Source organism: Cricetulus griseus, chromosome 4 (assembly GCF_003668045.3).
Source record: "Cricetulus griseus strain 17A/GY chromosome 4, alternate assembly CriGri-PICRH-1.0, whole genome shotgun sequence".
NCBI classification, from domain to species: Eukaryota; Metazoa; Chordata; class Mammalia; order Rodentia; family Cricetidae; genus Cricetulus; species Cricetulus griseus.
This window is the reverse complement of record NC_048597.1, coordinates 151,914,516-151,931,161: the sequence shown is the minus strand read 5'-3', so window position 1 is coordinate 151,931,161 and position 16,646 is coordinate 151,914,516. Positions and strand designations below refer to the sequence as shown.

The following is a 16,646-nucleotide window of genomic DNA, read 5'->3' as shown; positions in this document are numbered from 1 at the left end:
GGATAACCATGAGGCTAGCTCAGTCCTCCAAATGAGCAAGCATGAAGGACATTCAAGGACTAGTCTTGGAAGCTTTCAGCAAGAGAGGGAAGCAGAGAAAGAACATCCAAAAGGGAAGGAGAGTTTCACACTAGAAGCTAAGCTCAGGAAGTTAAGGATGGGGACTCTCACTGTATGACATGCTGCAGGTAGGTTAGAAAGATGGGGAGAGAGTCTGAAGAGATGGCTCAGAGGTTAAGTGTTCTTACAGAGGTCCTGAGTTCACTTCCCAGCAACCACATGGTGGCTCACAACCATCTATATTGAGATCTGATGCCCTCTTCTGGTGTGTAGACATACATGCAGACAGAATTCTGTATACATAATAAATAAATAAATCTTTAGAAAAAAAGAAAAGAAAGATGGGGAGAGCGAGTGACTGACATCAGTTAGGTGTATGGAGACTAAATGTTGTTGTGAGAAGCTAGTAAAAAACAAGGAAAGAGCATTGAGGGTACTTAGACCTTGGTTTGAAACAGCATTAATATTGCTTTCTTGTTAGCTCTGTCAAACCCTGTTTTCTGATGTCTAAAATGTACATAATGATTTATTGGGAGCTATAATATATCCAGAAGCCACTAAGTACAAGTCAGATGTTAATGCCAGCAACGACCGTGAGGTTAATGACAGTGGCGCTCTTGCAGTGTCTCTTGAACAACACCTACTTTCATCCCGGATGTACAATAAAGAGAAGTTTGTTCGTTATGATCTATGATTTGGGCAGTACTACTAAGGGAGTACTGGATTCAGAGTCCAGTCTTGGGAGTTGATGTTTGAGAAAGGAAATATGTGCTCAGAGCCCAGATGTTAGATTCAGATGGTTGGCATGGGATGGGATGCAAGAGAAAAGAGTAAGATGAGATGTGCTTTTGTTTAGGTAGACATACATCTAAGGAGGGGGGGGGTCTAGAAAAGGTGAGTTTTCAGATAGAAGTTTCAGGATAGGGAGAGGTAGAATAAGAAGGGAATGAGGTTTTGGAAGAGCAATGAGGGGGTAGCTTTTTGGATGGCACAAAACCACATACACAGAGAAGAAGCAGGAAAGCACATAGTTTCAGATTAATAGACAGGCCTAAGTTCTTAGACTAGCTGATGACTTCCTCCACAAGAACTAACCCAAGCTCATGGAGGTGGTGGTCTTCTCCAGCTACTGTGAAGAGATCCCTGTAGAAGAGAATGAAGTGAATGACAGCTCATCCAAAAGCAGCATAGAGACCAAGCCTGATGCCAGCCCACAGCTGCCCAAGAAGTCCATCACCAACAGCACACTGACCTCGACGGGAAGCAGTGAAGCACCTGTCTCGGTATGGGCGATAAACTCTGGGTAAATCCCTACCCTAATTAGTGGCCATTGTCGCCTAGTTTAATTAACCCCACATGAGCCCCACTAGGAGCAGGGAAGTAGAAAGGGTTCTGTGTGGTTACCATGACAAAGGGAGCATCCTAGAACTCATGAGCTCTTAGTGCTATGGTATATGCCAAAGGCCCAGAACTAGATTCTCAGCACCTTATTTACATGATTTAGTTTGACAAATGAGAAGATAAAAAGTATTCTAAGTCATCTCAGAGTGTAGCTCTTGGTGGAATACTCCAGACATCCTCTCTTTTTGGATACTTTTCCCCCCACCCCCCCACCCCGCTTCCCTGCCTTGATCCAAAGTCAAAATCACACATGAATACAGAACAGTTAATTGCTTATTCATGTATGTCATGAATGTTTGTTGATGAGTTCCTTTGCAGTTTATTTTCCTACTATGCTAGAGTTTATGAAAACTATATAAATGTCTGTGAGGACCTTTCTCCTTTGGAACACTGTTGCAAAGAAGCCAGAACTTTGCTGGAGGATTAGAGCATATGTCAGCAAGAAGGGGCTGGGTTCTTTGGGAAAGGACTCTCAGAAGAGGGAACCTTTTATTTCACATCTGGTGACCAGGCTAACCAGCCTTAGAATGAAAACATCATGGATGCCTAGCCTTCATTTTCTATTTCTGAGATTAGCTTTAAAATAGAATTGATTCCCTTCTGGTGCCAATGAGAGAATTAAGCCCCAAACTTGCCCATGAAGCCCTCTGAGATCCTGAGGAAAGGTGGGTTGTTTCTAGGCAGACTGGCATTATAGCAGCATGGTAGTAATAGAGCTCCAGAAAGGGCCTAGAATGGGAGTGCCACTCGTCAACCAGTGTGCCATTTGGATGGCAAGAAAAGGGCAGTGAGTGCTTGGTTCTGTGTTCCCTCTCAGTCTCAGCACCTGACCTCAGCCTGCTCCCGAGCAGCTATGCTGCTGGGAATGGGATGACTTCCAAGGCTGGGTTGCTGGTCTCCTTTTGAAGAGTTGATCCATAGAGAGGGACCCTGGTGGGTGATTCTTGATCTCCGCTGCAGTTTGATGGTTTGCCGCTGGAGGAAGAGGTGATGGAGGGTGATGGGTCCCTGGAGAAGGAGCTTGCCATTGACAACATCATAGGAGAGAAGATTGAGATCATTGCGCCAGTGACCTCCCCTTCACTGGACTTCAATGACAATGAGGATATCCCCACCGAGCTCAGTGACTCTTCAGATACCCACGATGAAGGTATGAATCCGTGGCTGGAGCATCCCTTCACCTCTCCATTATGTAGCATGAAAGGAACTTCCTGGCTTGGTTCTTGAGTCAGAATCTGGTTCTGAATCACAGAGCATGCCCCAGACCAGGCAGCCGAGGTCCCAGAGAAGGGAAGTGATGCTGGCAAAAGCACTGACAGCGAGCTCATGATCCTAGCCACCCTTCCCTTGGTGGTAGTGCCCACATTAGCTGCGGAGATATCAGCAGGATGTCACCACAGCTTTCTGTCCTCCTCAGTCACTGTGTACTTCATCCACTCTTGTGCACAGGAGAAGTCCAGGCCTTCTATGAGGACTTGAGTGGAAGACAGTATGTGAACGAGGTCTTCAACTTCAGCGTGGACAAACTCTATGACCTGCTGTTCACCAACTCACCCTTCCTCCGGGACTTCATGGAGCAGCGGCGCTTCTCTGGTCTGACCCTGGGGCTGGCCCTTCCCTGAATGTCCATGTTTTTCTCCATCGTACTTCTTTCTCTCCTCCTCCTTCTTGCCTACCTCTTTCCATGTACTGTTCTTTCCCCACTGTTACATGCTCCTCTTTCTGGCCTTATGTGCTGCCAGAGGTCCTTTAGGATACTCTGGCTCTCTCTGACACTAGTATTGCAGGTTTTCATATGCCCACTGTCCACCAGACTCCAAAGATTTCCTAGTGAGCAGGGCCTGCCAGCTCTTTGTCCCCACAGAGCTCTGTATCTACTATAGGACAGCCGTTCTGCTGTTCGGGAGACACCTACTCTGCTGGGTGTATCACATTGGCTCATTTAGTCCGCAGCTGGGCCATGTGTGGGCCTTGGGGTCCCTCATATTAGGGGTGTTAGGAATCTGAACCCCAGGCTGTTACTTGTCAGCATGTAGAAATTAGCCTAGAAGGGCTCAGTGAGGATCCATATCTGGTACCCTGGGGTCTCTGCTTCTGTTCTCACTCTCTCACTTAGTTTTTCCCACAGCACAGATGTAATATTGCCTCTCAGAGATGCCAATCATCCCCTCTGAGCAAAAGCTCTAGGCAACAAGGGCAACCTCTGCAAGGAGAGGCACCTGGAGGTCATGGGCTGGCCACACTCCCTGGGGATCTGATACCCTTGCCACAGTGACTCCAATGTTGCCCGCACCCCTGCAGACCTCCTGTCCCAGCTTTGAAACAATCAGCATTCTGGAGCTCTTTGTAGAATTTCGGCAATGCCACAATGGGCCCCTGTCTGCCCAACTCCACCTCCTCTTCACCACCTCCCCTAGCTTTCAAACTCCCATTGGTTTCCAGGGGAGAGGGTGGCTGTCAGTATTCAGCACAGGGCAAGGAGTTCATTGGAGGGGAGATTTAGGCGAGTGGAATTGTGCTGTTCCCCACCCCCTCATCCTAGGGCTCTTCTCTACCCTCAGATATCATCTTCCACCCATGGAAAAAGGAGGAGAATGGAAACCAGAGCCGTGTGATCCTCTACACCATTACCCTTACCAATCCCCTGGCTCCCAAAACCGCCACTGTCAGGGAGACACAGGTGAGCAGGGGAGGAAAGAACCAACTGAGAGTGTACTTGGAAGTGCTGTCACATCCCGAGGGATGAAAGCTGGACTTGGGAGGTGCCTCTGCATCCAGGCTCGGTTTAGTCTGGAGGCAGCAGCATCCAGCTAGCTCCGAGGCTGCCAAGTCAAGTGATATTCACACTTTCCATCCGGGACTCCAGGGGTGGAGACATGGGGAAAGGTGCAGTTTCCCACCTGGCTTCTCCTCAGTTTTGGTCAATGGTGCTTCCCTCCCCACAGACCATGTACAAAGCGAGTCAGGAGAGTGAATGCTACGTGATAGATGCTGAAGTCCTCACCCACGACGTGCCATACCATGATTACTTCTACACCATCAATCGCTACACGCTCACCCGCGTGGCTAGGAACAAGAGTCGGCTCAGGTGTGTGGTGTGAAGGCTCGTGTGGGTGTAGGTGGGGGAAGGCATCCAAAATATCCAGTGCCCATTTACTCCTTGGGGAGAAGGGGAGCTGGCATACTCTTACTTGTATGTCCTCCCTGGGTCCTTCTGAGACCCCTCGCCTTCCCATCCTGACTTCATTCTTCTCCACCCTAAGTTGCCTCGAGCTCTCTGCATCTTCTTTGGAAGATCTTCAGCATACCTACTGTTCATTTTGTATGCTTTAAATGAAACTATGTAGGGACTTAAACTACATCTGTTGGGCTTTTTAGAACAACCCAAGGAGATGTGTTACTCTCAGTTATCAGAAGAGTGACTTGGCCAAGAATTATACCCCAATTCATACTGAATTCATAGCAATAGGACCCTGTGCCCTTTGCTCCATGCCCTACACTATAGGATTTCCTGTTGTTTGCACTGTTGGCCAATGAGTTCCTACAAACCTAACCTAATCCTGACCTAACACAACCGGCTCTCTGAACTCAGCCCACTCATATCACAGTCAGAGGAAATTAGCTCTGGATACAGTGATGCCCGCTCTGAGGAAGGGAGAAATACAATCTGTGACACTGGAACAAGTGTGCAGTCTAATTATAAAATCAGCACACACACATTTGAAAATCATCATGATTGATGGCAGCTTGACATTCACCGGAGGAGCTAGCCTAGACTCCATGCGGAAAACAGATGTTAGGTGGGAATGTAAAAAGACTCCACACATGACCATGTTCCTGCTGGGTCCCAGAGAAATGTAGCACCCTGGTGAGGCAGAACATCAGGACAAACAGCCCTGGTGTGTGTAGGGGTTATGTTGGGGAAGATCTACTGACAGATGTTCATACACCTAAGGAAGAAGCAGAAAGCAAGGCTTTCTCGTGGGAGGGTAGAGTGCAATGCTACTGCTAGAGCAATGGGCAGTGGTTGGGAGAGAGAGAGCACTAAGAAGAAGGGCTTAGTGAGGCAGGCCAGTGAGAAGACACTCAAAGTTGCAAATGATGAGGCACTAGAGAATCCCTACATGGATTTAAAAAGGTCTTGACTTTCATTTCTAAACTTTCTCTTCATTGGCTGGGAGGCTACCGAGCATATGTTACCCCCCTCCCCGCAACTCCCTACACACACATACACTCCAGGCAGCCGCAGCATAGCAACATACTGCTAACCTCTGACCTTCTATGCTTCGAAACCTGTTTTCCCAATATGAATGGCTGATCTCGTTTCTACTGGCCTGCTCCTCAGGGTCTCCACAGAGCTCCGCTATCGAAAACAGCCCTGGGGGTTTGTAAAAACTTTCATTGAGAAGAACTTCTGGAGTGGATTGGAGGACTACTTTCGCCATTTAGGTGGGTGCCACAGTCCTCATGTCATCTAGCCTGGACCTTCCCCTGCTGGCCTGTGCAGGTGCTGCCTGCCATTCAGCCGAATGGGAAACCTGGAGAACACGGGGTTGGGGGGGGTCGGGGGTAGGCTCTGAGACCATAAATTGGTTTAATAGGGTCCCTAATTCTACCCTTGAAATGAGCAGCAAGTTTGGTATGTCTGGGAATGGGATCTTCCAAGAGACTGTGTCTGTAGCTTTGAGATCATTAAGGAGAGGGGCTGTGATTTTGCCTACCCTCAGATGTAGCGACACTGGCATTGAGTCAGCTTATTATAAGAAAGATCTGTGGTGGTGCATGCCTTAAATCCCAGCATTTGGGAGGCAGAGGCAGGAGGATCTCTGTGAGTTCGAGACCAGCCTGGTCTACAAGAACTAGTTCCAGGACAGCCTCCAAAGCTACAGATAAACCCTCTCTCTAGACCCTGCCCCCCCACCAAAAAAGAAAGATCTGAGGGCATCTATTTAGGAAATGTGTGATATGTTCTTGGAGGTGCAAAGTTGGAACATGGTCCTCTAAGCAAGATTGGCCTCCAAAGTCCTTGGCATGGGCATCTCTAAGGGTCATCTTCCCACTGGGCCAGCTTCCCAGGGTCTGGCCATATGAATGTGGTACTACTAGAGAGCTGCTTCTGGTGGACATCTGTTGGATTCAAGTGTGGACCTTTTGTGTCTGACAGAGTCTGAGCTAACCAAAACAGAGAGTACCTACCTGGCTGAAATGCACAGACAGTCACCCAAGGAGAAGGCCAATAAGTCTTCAGCAGTCCGGAGGAGGAAGCGTCCCCATGCCCACCTGCGGGTACCTCACCTGGAAGAGGTGATGAGCCCTGTCACCACACCCACTGATGAAGATGTGGGCCACAGGATCAAGCACGTGGCAGGTATGTTTGTTCCAGGTGGGAATGGTTGCGTAGATTGGGACTTTGGGATGATGCTGCATGCCTCTGTCATGACATATGTGCACACCCACGAGTAGAATATGTCACTTGTCCCTCACATACCCACCAAGTGCCTGCCTGTCTGCCTGTCTGGGCTGTGGACTCCTCTTACATTTCTTCCTCTCATCATCCATCCTTTTAGTCCTCATGTATATTCTCTGTCGTGGAAAACTGGAGCTCTCCAAGGGACTAGAGACCATGATTCCAGTGTTTTACACACCATGCTTTGTACATGCTTGGGAGTCTATCAGAGCTGTGTGGGGACTGGAGAGGACCACTATTTCCCATGCATTCCCCATTCCAGCCTCAACCAGAGCACTCCCTTGTTACGTGTTTTAGATATATGGTTGATGTCACATCTAAGTAGACCGATTGAAAGAAGTTACATGTCTTGCCCTGACATCATGTAGCTGATTATAAAGCCATGGCCAGGAACCTGCTGCCTGTAGCCTGTCTTCCTCAGCCAGTCACAGCTCTGTATCCTAGTTACATAGCTACATTTTCTCATTTGTTCAGTAATTATCTGACCCAAGCCTTGACTTTGCATGTTGTAGCGCTCGAGATGTGAGCCCAAGGTCACTGGAAGCATGATGCACAGTTCCCTGGCACCCTGTCAGCAGTGTGTGAACTATGTGTGGACTGTGAAGATAATGATGGCCTATTTCTTCTCCCACAGGTTCCACGCAGACGCGGCATATCCCCGAGGACACTCCCAGCGGTTTTCACCTACAGAGTGTGTCCAAGCTGCTGCTGGTTATCAGCTGTGTGTAAGAGACTCCAGGTTCTTCTTCCTCCCTGGCTCTGCCATCTTCCTTCTCCTGCCCGGTGCAGGCAGGAGAGTCATCCTCATCTCTCAAGCATACGCTCCCCCTTACTTTTACCCCTCTCTTCTCTTTGTTCCTTTGTCTTCTAGTCCTCACTGGATCAGTTGCTCAGTTGTTTGTTACCTTTTCTGTTTCTTTGCGCCTTCTCAGCACTTCTCGAGTGTTAGCCTTCTAGGGGGAAAATGGTGCATGCGGTGGGTGAGAAAGGCAGAATGCTCAGAATCCCTCCTCAAGATCAATGCTGACTGACACAGGGGTGCTTCAGGACATTTTAAGAGTCCATTAATTTATAAGAGGTCCTCTTGAGTGTCTGCTCTGTGCCCAGCATGAGAGCCTTACACAGAGTCCTCACTAGCAGGGTAGCCAGACAAAATCAATGGTTCCAGTCCAGGGAGAGCAGATGCTTATTTCAATGTAGATGACTTATAATTAGCACCACATTATAAAACCATAGGGTCGATGGCTTGCACAGTAAGTTGAGCTAGGCAATGAGAAGCCAAAAGAAATGAAGGCATGAGATAGGAGAACACAGCTGTCTGGTGTATGAGTCCTCTTTGTCATCAATGCTCAGGACTTGCTAAACCATTTGAACGAAAGGCATTTGGAGCAGCTAAGGACAGCCTTTCTGCTTGGCTCAGCCTGCAGCCTGGCATGCCATTCCTTTGGATTGGGGATGAGCCATTGAGTGTGGATGGCACAGGTGGATGAGAGGCAGGTTAAATGCCCACATGTGTGCTCTACCTTCTGTCCACCAGGCACCATACCACCTCTCGGTCAGTTTTGCCCTGTGACCCTTCTGTACTTCTCCCTGAAGCATCCTCAGAGGGATGTGAGGAGACATCCTTCCTCTCAGGACACTCTGGAGGAAGCTCACAAGTGGCACCATCAGTCCAGCACTGTGGTGATAACATGACTGGATTGACAAAGACTGGAAGCTGTGTGGGTGCTACCAAACTGACGGGGCTGAGTGGGTAGGAGAGGTCACAGATGGAAGAGCTCAGTAACCCTTCAGTTACGTCTCAAAGGAAGACCAGCTGCCTACAAGGGCTACAGGTGCTTATGTCCACAGAAATCTGGAGTTTAATGGAAAGTCGTCAGAGAAGACATGCCAGAGATCAACCCCAAAATGTATGGGTTGCAATGGGTTGTGTAGTTGAGGAGGACAGACCTTTGCTGATATGGGCTTGGCCCTTAGAAGACAGAGTAAAGCTATGGGTTTAAATGAGACCATGAGTACAGAATGTGACAGAAGTGGGGCCAGGGACTACCCTGTGACTCCTTATAGGAGAAAAGCCTGTGAAGAATCTAAGAAGGGTTCGTGCTACTCCTGACGGCATAGCTTGAAAATATATGTAAGTTCTTCCAATGATAGCATAAGATATGACCACAGTAAGGAAAGAGACAACCATAAAGCTCACCCTTCAAACACCAATGTAATGTGACTCATGTCACTGTTAAAACCATGCCAGGTATTGGATACTGATCAGTAAGAGTCTATAACTTTGCTTAGTCATATTTATACTTTCTCTGCATTTCAGTTTTACTTACACAGAGGAGGCCCACTCACGTGGGTCAATCCCATAGGCATCAGCTAACTCTGTGCCTTGGTAAATTTATGATAGTCGGGCCTTCTGACTCAACACAATGCTCTCCAAGCTGGGGTTCTAATAGCCTGCATTTAGGACACACCGACACAGCATGGCTTACCCGTGTCTGGCAGGCTCTTGCCATCATCCACCCTCAGTGTGGTGACTCAACCTCCCACCTCTTTGTCTCTGGTTGGCACACTGGGGAGTCTTCCCTCAGACAGCACATGACCTTCCCTTAAAACACCGGGGATTATGTACACAAACCCAAATGTGAGATGGTATGTGGCACACACTGAGGAGGTGGGCATTCAGATGATTCAGAGTGTGGTGACACAGTTAGATGACAGTGTTGACACGCAACACAAAAGCTGAGTGTTCTCATGGAGAATTTAGGCTAGCCCCAGGGACCTGTAGCTGACAGAGAAGGGACACTTCCATCCATAGTGTTGGGGAAACAAATTAGACGCCGGACATTACTTTGACACACAGGCTTTGTGTTCTAAGGCACAGTCTAAATCTCATATGATTTCTTTCCTGTGTTGGCCCCTTTTACACTTGCCTTCCCAATTTGTCTATCTTCTCTCTTCCTGTGTGTGTACCTGTCCTTGCCAAATCCTTTCGTATTAAGAACTAGCCCTTAAGGTGGGCCTACTGCTAAAGCTTATGGTCCTTTCCATCCATAGAGCATCCATGCCCCTCATGAGAAAACCATTTCAGGCTAGATGGGGAACATGTATGGAAGTTCAAAATGATTTGTAGGTGATACACTAAGATTTATTCCCAATTCTGCCTGTCTCGGTCTTCTCTGCATCCCTTCCTTTTGCTCTATCCCGTGAGCTTCTGTCACAGTGCCTAGTGGCCTAGGCAGCCACTGAGGTGGAGAGACGGTAATTTCCCAGCCTCCTCCCTGGTATCCTCCCATCTCCCACCCTTCTCATCCTTGCTCCCTTTTTCTTCTGGTCCCTGCCAGACAGTTGGTAAATAAAGGGAGAAGACACTGTAGCCTCAGGGAGGCACCAGTACCCACCCATAAGGCATAGCAGTTACACCTTCAGTCCTGCCCTTCAAATACGGCATGACTTTGGGTGGGTGGAAGAATCTCTTGATTTAGCGCCCCTGAAAATTAAGTCTGCAGCTGCTTTCCCTCCATCCTTCCTTGCCTGTCTGCCTTGTCCATTGCATCTTTGCTTCTCATGTTTTTTTGTTTTTTGTTTTTTGTTTTTTTTTTCTCTCATAGATGTTCACTTGCTCTCTGGCTCCATTGAAGTGCATCTCCTCCTTCCCCACACTCCTGTTTCTAACCTCTGCCTCCCCCTCATTTTTCTCCCTTGCTCCCATTAGGATCTGTTTCAGGTACCAAGCTCTATGATTGTTCCCTTTACCTCATGGCCTTTCCCTTCCATCTATGCCATTTTCCCCCAGGCACCCAGACGCAGGTGTCTGTGCCTTCCCTTCCAGTGCCTTCAATACCTGTGCTTATACCTCTCTCCATGGCTCTCGTGCTCTGTCACTGACCCGGTAGACTAGGATGCTTCTTTTTCTCCGACCATTGCTATGCCCCTTCAACTGCCTCACCCCTCTGTAATGCTTGGGTTGGTCCAGCAAGCAGGCTCATGGACTCATGGGTAGGTGGGGAGATCCCTGGCCCAGATTCCATCTCACGGCCCTTACTTTTCCCTGTGTCTCCCCCCCCCAGTCTGGTGCTGCTGGTCATCCTTAACATGATGCTCTTTTACAAGCTGTGGATGCTGGAGTACACCACACAGACCCTGACTGCCTGGCAGGGCCTTAGGCTACAGGAAAGGTAATATTGGCCTCACCTCTCTGTCCCCACCTTAACCCCACCCAGTGGTCTGGGACTGTCCCATTGCCTGTGCTCAGGGGGCACCCCTTTGATATGCATCTATAGTCCGGTTCTAGAAATCTCTTCGTGGAGTTTCCGCCTAAGTTTCAGGGCAGTGGGGACCCTGGGGCACTGAGCAGAAGAGAAAGCACTCTGGTGTGGCTTTCTGTCCTTTGGGAGCACAGACCAGCCCACCAAGTGTAACTCCAGCTGTTGGGTACTCCTTATTCTACCCCACAGGTTACCCCAGTCTCAGACAGAATGGGCCCAGCTATTAGAATCCCAACAAAAGTACCACGATACTGAGCTCCAGAAGTGGAGGGAGATCATCAAATCCTCAGTGATGCTCCTCGACCAGGTGAGATGTTCGTAGTCCTTCGTTGTCAGGAGAGTAGACTCCTTCCGTACCGAGAGATGTCACCATGTTCCCTCTCCACCATTCTGATGTCCGCTTCCTCTTTACTATTATTCTGGCCCATCCCTTGATTTCCTTGTAAAGCTTTTCCTCAGTAAAGCATTAGAAACACAAGCAACAATAACAAGAGATAGATTAATAGCCAGCGGGATGTAGGACAGACTTTTCTTATAGAGAAATCCTGTGTAGTAATTTGTCTTCCTAGAGGACATGTGTACCAGATTTCTTTGAGGGGCCAGTGAGATGGTTCAGCTGTTTAAAGGTGCTTGCCACCAAACCTGGCAACCTGAGTTTTATCTCTAGGTAGAAGGAGAGACTCCTGCAATTGTCGTCTGAACTCCACATGTCCACTCCTCTTGCACAGAACAGAAATTGGCCTCTTTTCCATCCAATAAGTTGATTTAGAACTGGAGAAATCAAAGCAGTAGATGATGCGGAGAAGCCAGGAGTTAGTTCTCAGTGCATCAAGATGGAATATCATCTTGTCATTATAACAGAATAGCTTACTCAGTATTTAAACAAGCTGCTATGTAATGGACTATTTGAAGACTCTCCAACCTGAGCTGCCCCTTTTGAAACTCATTCCATGACCCCAGAATATTAATTTCCTGCTATGGAGCTGATCAGGCACCTGCCTCCTCTCTGCTTGACACGGCTGTGTATGTCTGTGAAGGGCAGGATAGTTTTAGTTCTAAGAAACAGGAGGTGAAGCAGCTCCTGAGGAGGCAGCCAAGAGACTCTGTGTGTCTGACAGGCCAGGAGGCAAATGATGGCTGTGACCATAGAAAGTTTGTGCTGCTTCTGGTCTTTTCCAGCTGGGTGAAACTGGAGCAGAGAAATTGGAAAGCATTCCAGGCCAGGAGAAAGATAGGACAGAAGTATATTCAGGATCAGAGTTGAAGGTCAAGAAAGTGGTAGTTTAAGGTGACTCCCTTAGAGCGACTGGATACTTGTGACTCCTTGATGTAAAAGTCACAAATAACCAAGCCCAAGGAATTTCCAGTGCTGAACTGGCTGACCCTTTTCTGCCTCAGGCTGAGACTCCTGGGAGCCACCCTTGCTTTGGACTTGGTTTCTGTTGGCTCCGTGCCATGGTGAGGGGTGGGACACAGATGGGTGTGACAGCTGCTGCTTTGTGGCGACTTACTGGGAGCACTGTCTTACAGATGAAGGACTCACTCATCAATCTTCAGAATGGCATCAGGTCCCGAGACTACACGACCGAAAGTGACGAGAAGAGGAACCGCTATCATTGACAAGGCAGGACCAGGGGTGGCTGCCAGAGGCCTGTGCAATACATGTACATAGACCCTATAAATATATATAAATATATATATATATATATATATATATACAGAATATAAATATATATTATATACAGATTTTAAAAAAAGAGATAATGCCTATGTACCAGGGAGAAGGAGCGGGAACTCCCGCCCCCTGTGCCGGCCAGAGCAGCATTTTTCCCTCCACTGTGGAGGGACTGAGGAGGGCAGGAACCACCTCTCAGCACCGACCTCCCCTGATCCTCCTCTTCCCATCTTCTGTTCCTCATCCCTTCCCTTGCTGGCCATTCTTGGCCCTTAGAAGGGAAATGTGGCTGAGCCAAAGTTAATGCCCATGAAGACCCTTGGGTCTTAAAAGACGTTTAAGAAGGTATTGCTTACGGTGCTTCATTCCCTAACCCTCTTTTGATTTGTCTCTAGAATAAAAGAGAACCTGTTCTTCCCCCACCCAGTGCTTCCCCAGGCCTTCTCTTGGGAACAGGAAGAATGGAGAAGGCAGGAGCCCCATTCAATGTTCCCCAGGAGACCATTGGTTAGGACCACACTGAAAGCCAGGTGGCGAGGACTGTGACAGAGGCTGCGTCTGTGGGCCAGGGCTGTGGGGCTGCAGCTCCTGAGCTCTGGCATCTGAAGGGAATTCTCCTCAGCCACCCCCACACCTTCTGACCTGAGTAGGTTGTGGACCCCACAAGGGCTGGGAATCTCTAACTCTCCCACCTCCTTTCTCTCTGGTCTTCTCCCAGGCTGGATCTGGGGGAAGTGTCACTTTTTAGTGCCTAAAGTCCTATTGTTTCTCTGTGCCCTAAGAGCACATTGTTTCTTAGCCAGGGTGGAGCCTTTTTGACCTTGTTAAAAAACAAAAAACAAAAAAACAAAAAACCTCTTTTAGTGGTTATAAACCAGTTAGGTCTGTGGCTCTAATTCTTTCCCTTTGAGGTGTGAGTTTGATGTCCAGGGTAAGTCAGGGTATCCTAGTCCCTCCAGGCTTTAGGAGACAGAACAATTTAGAAACATGGATTGCAGGGCTTGCCCAAGAATCCTGTATGAGTAGTGAGCACAGTAGCCAAGCCTCTCTCAGAGGGCTAACAGCATCCTCTTAACTCTTGGTAAAGAACCAGGGTTAGCAATAGAGGCAGTTGTGTGCCACTGTGTGGGAAAATGTAAGAGCCGCTGGAGGGAGGATTTGTCACAGATGCATATGCTTGGTCAGGAAGAGGCCACCTCAGTTCTATGTTTCTCAGGTTTGGGAGTGGGAGTTCTGACAGGTGTGTGTGTGTGTGTGTGTGTGTGTGTGTGTGTGTGTGTGTGTGTGTAAATCTCTCTTTAGTCTCTGGCCCCAGTGAGGTACTAAGTCACCAAGAAATAAAGCCCCAGTGAGGTACTAAGTCACCAAGAAATAAAAGGAAGATGCTACATTAGGAACTTGAACTAGCCAGGGCCTTCTTAATGTTAGCCCATCAGGACTCAGGCTTTTATATGATCTCAAGGGGCCCTTCTGGGCAGATTCATCATCCTCCCTTACAGTATCTCCTGCTCTTCCATCTGATGACTCAAGGAATCCTGCCAGCCCCAGGCAGAGCTCATGGAGATCCACAGTAGTAAAGAGTTGCTGCCAGGTTGGCACAAAAGCTTCTCTAAGCTGGCCTTTTCTCCTGGACTTTTCAAGTTGAGAGGAAGAAGGAACTGCAGACTTCCTAGAGTATCCCTGTGAAGAGAGCAAGATGGTGCTGGCTATCTGCATCAAAGAGAAAGTTACTTTCTCCTCTCAGAATTGTCCGGACATTCCATTTAGGCAGCGAAAGGAAGGCATTGATGTCGCAGTGTCCTGGAGACAGAACAATTTATGTTCTGAAACATAACCCTAACCTCTGAACAATTTATGTTCAGAAACAATTGGTGTTTCCTGAAGGACAGAATCAGCAAATAGGATATATCCTTGGATCATCCTCTGATGAAGGGAGAAGGCTCAGTGCTTAGCTACCCTGATTAGCATTCTTCTGGGACAGCAGGGGTGAGGAAATGGATTCATTTTTCCTCTACAGTGGCCAAGGCCCAAAGACCAGTTTGTTGTCTCTTGGTTTTGGGGGTTTTTGAGGATTTGCTGGTGGCAGTCAAGATCTGAGACAAAGAAGGGCAAATAGCACCATTTGAAATGCTAGTCAGTTTCCCCTTGGAGTAGCCAAAAGCCAAAGGTATTCCCAGAAACTCTGAAAGCAAAGTTGGAAATTCTCAAATTTATTGCAAATGTAGTTATTTGCTTCAATTGAACTGTTAAAGTAGTAGTGGATCCTTTTGGATGATTTCAGAGGTATTCACTGGGGGTGAGTAAAGTAACAGAAGTAGCCCTGACCACAGAGAGCTGCTTTTCTTTGGCCTGCGGTATCATTTAGGGGAGGAGAACACCTCATTTGTTCTAGGGAGCGAGCCTCCTGCTTTCCGATGGCCCAGATAGTATACACAGAGAGGAACAGCACCCAGGAATCATGGCTTTCCTCTGAGTTGCTTTTGTCTTAACATTAACTTGGTCTTTTAAACCAGGAAGGAACCAACAACTTAGTCTGTTCCCAAACAAAATCCCCTCCCCACCCTTTTTCACTACCTTGTGAAAGAGAAGAGAACTCACCCTTGCAACCAAAACAAGTGCCCTGGACAATAGCCTGGCAAGTAGCAACAGTCTGCAGGAGGCTATGGAAGCTGGCATGCTTTGGGTGACATCTTCCAGCTGGCAGGTTTCACCTATTTATTTATTGTAGATATATATTGATCTTTCTTTAAGGATTTGGATATCAAAACAGTTGAGTGCATTCACTGGAGTAAGAGTGGAGAGATCTGGGCTTGAGTCCTGACTGTGCTGTTGAAAAGTTGTGTGGCCTTGGTTAAGTCCCCGTCACTGAGCTTCAGGATCCATTTGTAACAGGAGAGGGTCAGTAAGTGACCTCTCATGTGGGTTCTAGGTTTGGCCTTGACTCAGAGATTAGGCAAGAGGCTAGGGAGATGCTGAGTTTCCAGTTTTCGAAGATGTCCTGCCAGGGACATGTTCTTGGCCAGGAGGTCTAAGGTGCCCTAGTGGCAGGGATAGCCTTGCTCAGCATTAAGCCAGGAGACAGGTCCTTCCTCCTGTGGCCTAGTTTTGGTGTGGTTTACACTTAGCAGATAACGACAAGAAGAGTAGCATTTTGCACTGAGGCCATCTTCCACCTCCAGGCACTGTGAATCCTTTGTACTGTCCATACTCCTTCCTCACTGATGGAGGACACAATGGGAAGAAGCCATTCCCAGTTCTAGAACTTCTGCTTTGCTCAGCCAAAACCCTGTTGTGGTTTGGATACATTGGGAAACTTTTGCTGAAATCCTTGGTTTGCCTTAGGACATTGGCATCAAGGAGTGGGGAGCACCAGGGAACCTCAAGAGGAATTTACCACAAGTGGATTCTCTACTTGTCCATAGCCTCTCACCTATGCCGGGACTGGACTACTATGACAGACAGCATCTGTAAGATGAGGTGTTGGGGAAAGGACTGGCTAGGGGAAGACTCTTTCTGGACTATTTGCTCCTGGAAGGGTCCTTTCTGTGCCATACCATCCTGCTTCCTTGGCTCTGCAGGGCAGCCAAAGCCAGCCCCTCTCACTAGGGCTTGGGGAGAAATAGCACTCTTCTCTCTTCCCCCAGGTGGCAGGGCTATGGTGGCCCTTCCTACATGCCTGGACTCTGCCTGCCCTCTCCAGGACTCTCTCCCTTCCCCCAACCCCAGCCCTGTCTCTAAGCCATGGGGCAATCATTCCCATTTTCCCTTTGCCATTCTC

The 16,646-nt window shown here is 48.2% G+C and overlaps 1 protein-coding gene across 3 annotated transcripts in view; it reads left to right on the top strand.

The window, feature by feature from the left end:
• LOC100760809 (protein Aster-B) overlaps positions 1-12,897 on the top strand; it is a 78,148-nt gene extending 65,251 nt beyond the window's left edge. For all 3 annotated transcript variants that reach the window (XM_035443589.1, XM_027411865.2, XM_027411866.2), the window contains 11 exons: positions 1,187-1,343; positions 2,422-2,611; positions 2,911-3,054; positions 4,023-4,141; positions 4,407-4,549; positions 5,807-5,910; positions 6,626-6,829; positions 7,563-7,653; positions 10,996-11,103; positions 11,383-11,500; positions 12,724-12,897. In XM_035443589.1, the coding sequence (XP_035299480.1) occupies positions 1,187-1,343; positions 2,422-2,611; positions 2,911-3,054; positions 4,023-4,141; positions 4,407-4,549; positions 5,807-5,910; positions 6,626-6,829; positions 7,563-7,653; positions 10,996-11,103; positions 11,383-11,500; positions 12,724-12,813 (1,468 nt within the window). In that variant the 3' untranslated portion in view covers positions 12,814-12,897. The remainder of the gene's footprint in view (positions 1-1,186; positions 1,344-2,421; positions 2,612-2,910; positions 3,055-4,022; positions 4,142-4,406; positions 4,550-5,806; positions 5,911-6,625; positions 6,830-7,562; positions 7,654-10,995; positions 11,104-11,382; positions 11,501-12,723) is intronic.
• Positions 12,898-16,646: the final 3,749 nt, after the last annotated feature.